General features: G+C 42.9%; 1 protein-coding gene across 1 annotated transcript; it reads left to right on the top strand.

Annotated features, from left to right (window-relative positions):
• Positions 1-215: 215 nt before the first annotated feature.
• Positions 216-3148, top strand: Ccn1 (cellular communication network factor 1). The gene is made up of 5 exons (XM_020177489.2): positions 216-502; positions 830-1043; positions 1394-1753; positions 1877-2085; positions 2210-3148. Exons 1-5 carry the CDS (start codon positions 440-442, stop codon positions 2510-2512), a joined length of 1149 nt encoding a protein of 382 aa, XP_020033078.1. The 5' UTR covers positions 216-439; the 3' UTR covers positions 2513-3148.
• Positions 3149-10362: the final 7214 nt, after the last annotated feature.

Genomic DNA, 10362 nt, shown 5'->3' with positions numbered 1-10362 from the left:
AAACGAACTGTTTTCTTGATGGATCAGGGACCAAAAAAAAAGGTGCAATGGAGCCAGGGGAGGCGCTTGGCTGCAGCCCGCGCCAACCAACATTCCTAAGATGTTTGAGAATTCTGGAACGCGCAGACAGAGCCGACGTCACTGCAACACGCGGCGCCGCCGCTGGCCGGTATAAAAGGCGGGGCCCTGGGCTCTTGGGCAGACCACGAGCGAGAGCGCCTCCGAACAGCGCCCGCGCCCTCCGCGCCTCCTCGGCAAGAACCTCGAGAGAAGGACGCCCGCAGCCGTCGCCGCCTGCGCCCTCGCTCGCCTCCCTGCCCACCAGGCCCACCGCCCCGCCGCTCCGGTCCTCCTGCGCTGGGGCCTGCTCCGACCGCTGCGCACCAGCTTGTTGGCGTCTTTGCCGCCGCGCTCGTCCCGGCTCTTGCTGCGCGCCACAATGAACTCCCGCACCGCCAGGGCTCTCGCCTTCGCCGTCACCCTTCTCCACTTGATCAGGCTGGTGAGTTGGACATTTTGGCCATCGCTTCCCCGTCCCCTCTCCAGTCTTTTTCCTTTGGCTCAGATTTCCCACGGCAGGAAAAGCTAGACTAAAAAGTTTGACGGGATGTGTGTGTGTATGGGTTGGGGGGGGGTGCGCATTTAGAGGTAGCTGTTTCTTTAAGCTCCTTGAAGACGTGTCGGGGGGCCTCATAGTGGACTCAGCCTCGGGATGGCCGCGCTGGCTCTCTGTCCATACAGTTAGAGACCCCCGTCCTTTCCCGGAGTAGCTTTGGCGCCTCTCCTGCGCACTGCACCGAGACTCACGCATTTCTTCTCCCTCTTCCAGGCGCTCTCCACCTGCCCCACCGCCTGCCACTGCCCCCTGGAGGCGCCCAAGTGCGCCCCAGGAGTCGGGCTGGTCCAGGACGGCTGCGGCTGCTGTAAGGTCTGCGCCAAGCAGCTCAACGAGGACTGCAGCAAAATGCAGCCTTGCGACCACACCAAGGGGCTGGAATGCAATTTCGGCGCCAGCTCCACCGCTCCGAAGGGGATCTGCAGAGGTAAGATGCTTGTGGTTTGGCCCCTTTAAAAAAAATAATAGTCCCCATAGTCCAGAAGTTTAGTAATTTTGAGACCATGTATGGTGATGCTTTGTTGTTGGTAGTTTGGCAGAAAGGCACATGATTTCAGCAGTCTGGAATGCAATTCAGTGTGTCTGGGCCCAACGAAAAAGCGCATACGGAAAAGTGATTCCTGACTAACTCATTGTTCTGGTCTGGAGTCTCGGGGGAATTGTAGAGAACTTTACCATAAATTGAATTTAACAGCAGAAAATATGTGTGAGTTTCAGGCCGTACTGGGGAATCTTAACTTTAAACTCTTCTCTTTTCTCTTTTGGTGATCTTTACAGCTCAGACAGAGGGCAGACCCTGTGAGTATAACTCTAAAATCTACCAGAACGGAGAAAGTTTCCAGCCCAACTGTAAACATCAGTGCACATGTATTGATGGCGCCGTGGGCTGCATTCCTATGTGTCCCCAAGAACTGTCTCTCCCCAATTTGGGCTGTCCCAATCCCCGGCTGGTGAAAGTCACCGGGCAGTGTTGTGAAGAGTGGATCTGTGATGAGGATGGTATCGTGGACTCCATGGACGACTTGGATGAGCTCCTCCTCGGCAAGGGACTAGGATTTGATGCCTCCGAGCTGGAGTTAACGAGAAACAATGAATTAATCGCAGTTGGAAAAGCCGGCTCGCTGAAGCGACTCCCAGGTAAGTGGAGACTGAGCCCTGAAGACATGATATTGAAATAGGTTCCTAGTCCGACGATTTGTAGAACCTGAGTAGCTGAATCTGTGTGCATGCCTCTGAGAAGTCTTTCATTTATCTTTCTAGTCTTTGGCGTGAATCCTGGCATCTTTCACAACCCTGTGTATGGCCAGAAATGCATGGTTCAAACAACTTCATGGTCCCAGTGCTCAAAGACTTGTGGAACTGGTATCTCCACACGAGTTACCAATGACAACCCCGAATGCCGCCTGGTGAAAGAAACCCGCATTTGTGAAGTGCGGCCTTGTGGACAACCAGTGTATAGCAGCCTGAAAGTAAGTACCCTGGGGAACCTGAAGACTTTTCCCTGGTAGGGCAGGGTAGGTGGGTGAGAGGAGCACTCTTTTCAAGAAAGAGCTATATCATCCCTGACTTTCCTTTTTTCCCTCGTTCTTATAGAAGGGCAAGAAATGCAGCAAGACGAAGAAATCCCCAGAGCCAGTCAAGTTTACTTATGCTGGATGTTCAAGTATGAAGAAGTACCGGCCCAAGTACTGCGGCTCCTGTGTGGACGGCCGATGCTGCATGCCCCAGCAGACCAGGACTGTGAAGATGCGGTTCCTCTGCGAAGATGGGGAGATGTTTTCCAAGAACGTCATGATGATCCAGTCCTGCAAATGCAACTACAACTGCCCACACGCCAACGAAGCAGCTTTCCCCTTCTACAGACTGTTCAATGACATTCACAAATTTAGGGACTAAAAGCTACCTGGGTTTCCAGTGCAGGGTGTCAAGAGGAGAGGAGTGCGAGAATCACGGAGACATGGGTGGGGGCGGTGGGGGTGAAGGGACTCATTGTAGAAGGGATGTCTTGCTCATTCTTGAGTAGCATTAAAGTATTTCGAAACTGCCAAGGGGGTTGGGCGGATGGGCACTAATGCAACCGCGATTGGAGATTACTTTGCTTCATAGTACTGGAGCACATGTTACTGCTTCATTTTGGAGCTTCTGTTAATGTTCTGTTTTCTGTTTGTAAATTATTTGCAAAGCGTATTTTTTTCTCTAGCTTTTTTTCCTTTCGGTTTCACAATTGTAATAGAGATGATAAGAATAGTTGGGCAGTGAAAGCTTTGTCCTTTGACAGAAGTTAAATGGGAGGATCTTCCATCCCTTCCTGAGGGGGGCACTCTGTGAGTGTCAGAGAGGCAGCTACCTGCACTCTAAACTGCAAACAGAAATCAGGTGTCTTAAGACTGAATGTTTTATTTATCAAAGTGTAGCTTTTCGGGAGGGAGGGGAAATGTAATACTGGAATAATTTGTAAATGATTTTAATTTTATATTCAATGAAAAGAAATTATTTATGAATTAATCATTTAATAAAGAAATATTTACCTAATATCCGAGTGTCTTCTATTCTGTATTTTTAAAAGCCATCCAAAGTTATTGGGTTGGTTTAGCTCATGTATTTAATCACTCAAGCAGAATTTATTAAGTGCTTACTACCTGTCAGCAATTATTCTAGGTGACTTATTGGGATATGACAGTGAAATAATCTATGAAAGAAAAATAGCACAATTGCCTTTGAAAATCTTTAAGAGAAAAATCTTTGTGTATAAAGTCATCTGAGAAGAATGGAGTGAATGCAGGCATTGTATAAAGCACAAGAAAGAAGCTGGAACTAAACTTGTGATTTAAAAACAATGCTTTACTTTCCTGAGCATTCACTCTGTGACTTAGGGACGGTAGTCATTTCTCATTTTAATCGTCAGGTTACTGTGCATGTCGCTTCAGTATGAAAACAGGCCTTCACCTGGAGTGCCAACCTCTAAATCCACAGGCAAGGTTGAGCATGGCTGAATACTGTCTTTCAAAATGTTGCTTGTTTGTAACTTTATATTTTTCCAATATCATTCCTAAAAATTAGAACAGTTCCTTAAAAATTCACTCTTGACTGGTATCAGAATAAAAATTGGATCTACAGGAGTCAGATTTCAATAGACAAGCTGGAAGGAATGACTTGTGTTAATCCTAATAAGCCAGTGATTAGGTAAACATGCTGTAAAATGCAAAGGAATGCCAGGAATTTCAAGTACTTTTCCAATAGCAAAGGGCTAAGCTACCCATCCCCCTTCCTTTCTATAATATACATTATATTGATGGGGGAAGGAGCAGTTGGATAGAGCTGACTATCCAGAAGGTCAAAGGCTAGATGCAGAGCATTCCTAAAAGAAAAGGACCTGAATGAAGGGTCTAGGAGAGGTGGAGAAGGCTGCATCAATGTTTGTGAAAATGTTGGTAGCCTGTGTTAGAAAAATCTACATCTTTAGAAACCACTGACAATAAACCTTTTATAGAGAGAAGTTTTTCTTTCACATCAGTCCTGGCTCCTATTCAAATCCATAGTGAGATTTCAGTCTGCACTTGGTTGAAAGAGTACTTGAATTTTTAGGCACAGGAGAAAATATTTTAAGAAGGGGGAGAGTGACAGCTCCTGGGATTCTGTAAGGCATTTTTCAAAATAGATTAATAATTTATTCTTTAATGAACAGCTACAGAAGAGCACTGCCTGAGCATCTGTGTTAAGCCTTCTGAAATGCATAAAGGTTAACACAAATGTGCTAGGAATATGGTCAAAGCCTTCCCTCTTTTGCTTTTGACAGCATCTTGATTGAACTATCCCAACTTGTACCTTCAGAATGGTTGGTTGTTCTTGCCTGAGGCATTTAAATTTTAAAGTATTTGGGGTTTAAACACCACCTGGCCTAGACGTGGATGCAGTTAAACTTGTCAATGTAATATAACATGTGAAACATAATAAAGATGTGAGAAAGAAAAGATTTATACATTCCTAAGAATCAATCTGAAGTACTGCCTCCTAAAGCTGGAGCCAACAAGTTGCTTTTCATGCAGAGAGCAAGGAGCAACATCCTTTAAATGTGTGGGGAAGTAGTACTTTTCCAAATTAGCTCAGATGTGAAACAAAAACCTACCATGAGAAAGCATTGGCTCTTTGGGTCTTATTAATCTCATCCCAAGTAAACACAATCAGGGTGCCAGGCAAGAGTCTACGTACAGTCAGAGAACTCAGTTAAAAAACAGATAAATAGAAGTAAATTAGGTCCATTTTTGGCTATAGAAAATAGTGAAAAAGATTAAAAATAATTGAGAATGGAATTACAATATTTAGAATATGTAAGATTTACCTATATCTGGAATGGAGCTCTGCTGGCTTCAACTATTGAGAAAACAAAACTCATGTATCCACATAGATAAAGTACAAGTGTAAGCGTTCATTGTAATATATATGTAACCCACCACCATCACTATACAATAAACACTTTTTTTATTGTTCTCATTTTCCAATTTAAAATATCTTGGTGATCCTGGCTGGGTTCTTTTATTTATTTATTTATTTTTGGTAAAGATTTAAGAATTGAGCATTAGCCGGGTGCTGGTGGCTAATGCTACTTGTGAGGCAGAGATCAGGAGTATCAAGGTTCAAAGGCAGCCCAAGGAAATAGTTCATGAGACCCTATCTTGAAAAAACCCATCACAGAAAAGGGCTGGTGGAATGGCTCAAGGTATCAAGGTATAGGCCCTGAGTTCCCAATATTGCCAAAGGAAAAAACAAAACAAAACAAAGAAGAATAAGAAGAATAAGACTTGAGCATTATAGATGGCCTCAGAACCTTAGGCATTCTGTGAATTTTAGGAAACATTCTATGAGACATTTTGCAGCACGGAAAGTGATCTCACTGAGCTGATGTTTCACGTGGACATTATGTGCTGTCTACTCTTCAAAGAGCCACAACTGAATCAAAAATTAGCAAAGCATATTTTAGGGTTATTTTTCCAGGAGTAGGAACATATTTGATTTGTTCACAATGTCTTCTCCTAGTCTTCTGGCACTGTTTGAAAGTATGTTGAGCAATAGCAAGGGTTCAATACGACCACAGTAGAGAGCAAAGCTGTGTTCTGGGCAAATGGCAGGTGACAGAGTGGAAAGAATCTCACACTGGAATCAGGAGTGGAATCATATCTTTTATGGCACCAGCTCTGCTATTAATTCACTGGGTGACACTGGGAGTTTCTGGATCATTATCTCATATGTTAAAGTAAGAAAATAGCTTCTAGCATTTGTATCAACAACAAAAACTTTTTCATATACTTTGTTGTACTAACTTTTGCACCTTAAAAACCGTTACCTCAAGTGCCTGAATTAACAATGGAAAACTGCCCAGATCTTTCTGTGGTCAAATGCACTCATTTCCATGAAGTCTTTGAAAATATAATGCTGCTAGAGCCCTCTTTACCCTCCAAAGCACCCTTGATTTCAGGACACAGCAGTCCTGAACCTCTTCAGCTCACTGAATAGCTCTGATAGCTGTACCTCATTACATCCCTGTCCTAACAAAGCACATTTTTGGAACATGACAATGATATATGTATCCTGTGACTAGATAGCGTGTATTTGTGACAGTTTTGTTGGTGGTAGGTAATACTCATTGATAAAATCTTAGAAAGTACGATTCAGTTAACAAGTACTCAGATGCACTTGTTATTGCTTTGTAGCTCTCATATATTCAGTTCATATATTCTTCTGAATCTAAGCCACCACCATCTCTTTACTGGAATGGCCTCCTTACTTGTGGTACATTGTATTTTCAAAAGGTGGCTGCAACAGTATCTCTCCCAGCCTCACTGGCCTTCTGAAGTGTGTCCCTTTTGCTCCCTTCTCAATAGGTGGTGTTTATTTCTCCACTCTCTTTAGTTTAGGTGAGTTCACATTGACCAATCAATATGGAGGAAGTGCTGCAATGTGGTGCCAGTTCCAAGTGAAGATCTGGGTGAAAGTTCCTACTTCCTTTCTCTTGGAAACAAACTTCCATGTAAGAAGTACAATTCCTTTCAGACCTGCAGACTGTGAGAAGCCCAAGCCACAGGGATAGGCCCCAGAAATTGAGTTGTCATGTAAAGAAGGAAAAGGGTGAAGGAGGACTTGGGTATCACGTCTGTGCCCATCTTGGAAGTATCCTCACCCGTGTTACAGCAGCTCATGTCTCAGGAATCTGCAGTTGAGTCTCTTCCACAGTTCCTGACCCACACAGTGGTGAGTAAACTAATATGGTAAAGTTAAGGTAGCAAGTTTCAGGTGTGGTTCTATAGCAATAGATAACCTAAACATCATTTTTGTCCTCCGATGATTTATTCTCCTTACCGGAGACAGTGACTCTTCAAAATTGTAAATAATTTGTTAATCCTTGGCTTAAGGGCACCAATGGCTTCCTGTTGCTCTTGGAATAAGATTCAGCTTTTTTGTTGCACACAGATTTTGGACCCTGTCTACCATACTTCCAATGGCCTTTGCCTCTTCCTTGAAAAACCCCAAGCAAGCTGCCCCTCAGATATTTTGTACTCACTTCCTGATCTAGACTCTGTCAAGCAGGTCCTAGCATAAGTGCAACCTTCCTTACAATGGTTCCTCAGCACCCAGTCAAAAGTAGTTCATTACATCAGGAAGTTTTATTTTCATCATTGCACTCAGCACTGCCTGATATGTTCTTGTTTATTTATTATGTCCCCCCCCCTTCTAGAATAATCTCTCAGAGAGCAGAAACTTTTGCCTGCATTTTCCACCACATAAAAATATCACTTGACATTGTGCCTGACATAAAATAGATGCTCATTAATATATAGAATAAATGTTGTCATAAGCTAAAACTAATTTAGAAGGCACTCCCCTCCTGGCACAAAAACCTTTCTTTTATTTCACCTTGAACTTTTCCCTTGCCAACTGCTAATCATTCATTAACTTTTTTCTTTCATTCATATATCCAGCCAATAGACACTTGTCTGGCACCACAATATTGCAGGCACAAACATTTTTGCCTAGTCTGGCATGTGCTGTTGTGCCCCAGCTATTGGCTGTGATGGAGGTCTCTGGAAATTTTTTTGCCCAGGCTGGCCTCAAACTTCTATCCTCCTTATCTCAACCTCCCAAGTAGCTAGGATTATAGAGGTGAGCCACCAGCACACAGTTAATTTATCAATTTATTTTTATTAATAAATGTCAGATTTTTCTTACCCCCAAATCTATAAGAACATACACTATGTGCTTAACAGTGGTTTTCTATTTTTGTGTGTGTATGGGGCAGGGAGGGGGGGTATGAGAGAGAGAGATAAGAGGATTTATTAGGGATCTTCATTTCTGATGTTCTGTATTTGTTATAATAGTGCATTTGTATAAGTACGCCTTCCTTTTGTAAAATCAAAACAACAGCAACAAAAAATATCCAAACATTAAAAACATTTTAAGCAGCCAAGTATCATCTTAGATTCAGGGGGTCTACTAAAAACATGGACTCTTTTCCAAGAGCAAACTATTTTGGAATATAGGAGGGATCTCTCAGAAAGTCTTGCCTGTGAGCCCAGAATTTAAACTCTTACCTTTGGGTCCTTAATAGAAGATCCCGTTTTTCTTTTTTAACCACATGGATTCAGTCTCCATTTGCTGGAGAAAAGGTGTCCTTGGAATGGGATGCTGAGGATGCTGACTCACCTCTAGGAAATCCATTGGCGGAAGTCTTCTCAGAAGCCATGTTGACACCAAGAACCTGTCTTGTGGCCAGACCTCCCTGTAACTCAAGTGTCTTCCTGTGCTCCAATTGCCCCGTCAGGGAGAAGTTCAGAGAATAAATCCTTTGAGTTCTCTTCCAGCTGGCTACTGGCTGACCAGTTATATATAATAACTTAGGCCAAGTCCTCCATATCGCAAAAGTTGTTTGACCATATCTGAAAAATAAGACATGTTTATTCAAAAGCAGGATTCTTAGTCATTTTTGTTTAAATTCTAGAATACCCTCCCTGGTTATCTGCAGTAATCCCCCTGGAACTTCTCTTTACTATAAAAATAGGTGGTTAAATTCAGCCAGGATGCAGTGTATATCTTTGATTAACTTATCCAGTGTCAGTTGGAAAATGTGACCTAGTATTATAAATGGAATAGGTACACTTCTCCACAAAAATACACAAACCAGAATTGTAGAAGGAAGTAGGGGATGTTTTCAGCGCCATGGTGATTTGAAGCAATGGCTATTCCTTACTGAGTTTATAACAGTATTACCATGCTTTGAATTCTTTTTGTAAGCACTTTCATAGACTGAAAGGAATGGTCTAGGTTGTGTCTTATTTCAAGAACCTGAATTTACAAAGAACATCTCTTCATGCCTTTTAACTGCTCTAGCTCTTCCCTCCTCTAAATCTGTTCTCCATCATTCTCTATGCTGGTAAACTGCAGAGTGCCCATGAGGAAAAGCTGCAATTCTGCTCCCACCACATAGAAATTGCCATGTAGGAAATATGGTCCACTAATTCCCATATGTATAAAGTTTTCAAAAGAAGCCAGAAATTTGGATTTCTTCTCCTTCTCCTTCCTCCTCCTCTTTTCTTCTCCTTCTTCTTCTTCTTCTTCTACTTCTTTTTTTTTTTTTTTTACTTCCCATCTCTCAGATATTGGCAACTAGTCCAGTATTAAAAAACCTTGTCCACATCTATTGGCCATATAACACCTGAGCTACCACCTTGGGACTCTGCCCTCAGGGAATATAGAACAGGCTTACTCTCTCTTCTCCAACAAAGCTTTGGTGATGCTGTAAGAGAGCATTGTAAGGAATTCCTTTCAATTTGATCTTAATTGGCTCTCATTGACAACACTCCTCAGGAAGTTTCAGATCTGGTGAGGAAACAGTTAAAGAGACAGTCACAATGTGGTGACATCTTTGTTACCATGGAGATTTGTATGGAGAGCCAGAGGAGGGAGCACTCTTCTTAGCCTTGGGGTGTGTGGGAGCGATGGACTGTCTCCCAACACATCCATGCAGAATTGGAGAAGACCCTCTCTGTAGCTCTTATGAGAATCTCACTGTGAAATGAGGAAGGTACCACCGTTTAGTTCAGAAATGAACTTGAGCACCAACCTAGAAACAAATGGTTTCCAAACTATAACAACCTCTAATAACATAGCTGAGGTGACAACTCCTCCAGGAAGCTGTCCTTGATCCCAGCCCTAGGCAGTTGGCAACTCTCCTCTGTGCTCTTGTATGCTTTATTATTCTTGTTCCAGCCAATTGGGGACTGTGTGGTACAGACTTCTAGATGTCTCTCAACACCTGTTCTTCTATAGTAGCAGGACCTCTGGTTTTTAGCTGAGTTCATGGGAACCTGGATTAAAAACTATATCTCTTAACCTCCTGAAGCAAGGTGAGGCTATATGCCAAGAGGTGAGCTATGGAACTGAGTCCATGCATGCTGAAGTGACAAGATAGCTTTAGCCTCTGAAACCTTGGGGTACTAAGTTGGCCTTGTACCCCTTGCCTGGATTTTCATATGAGGGAGAAATAAACTTCTCTATTGCCAACTAAATTGTTACTTGGGTTTTCTGAATGAACTCATTTTTCCTTACATGTATGCCTTCCTTACCTCGAAGTAAAGGAACCATGCTTGTTCAGCAACTACTGTACTCAGTGGGAAAATGCTGGGTGTGGCGGTGTACACCTGTCATCCCAGCAAAGACAGGAAACTTAACCCAGGAAGAGTATAGTCCAGGGCAGC

Source organism: Castor canadensis, chromosome 7 (genome assembly GCF_047511655.1).
Source record: "Castor canadensis chromosome 7, mCasCan1.hap1v2, whole genome shotgun sequence".
NCBI lineage: Eukaryota > Metazoa > Chordata > Mammalia > Rodentia > Castoridae > Castor > Castor canadensis.
This window is presented reverse-complemented; position numbering and strand designations above follow the sequence as displayed.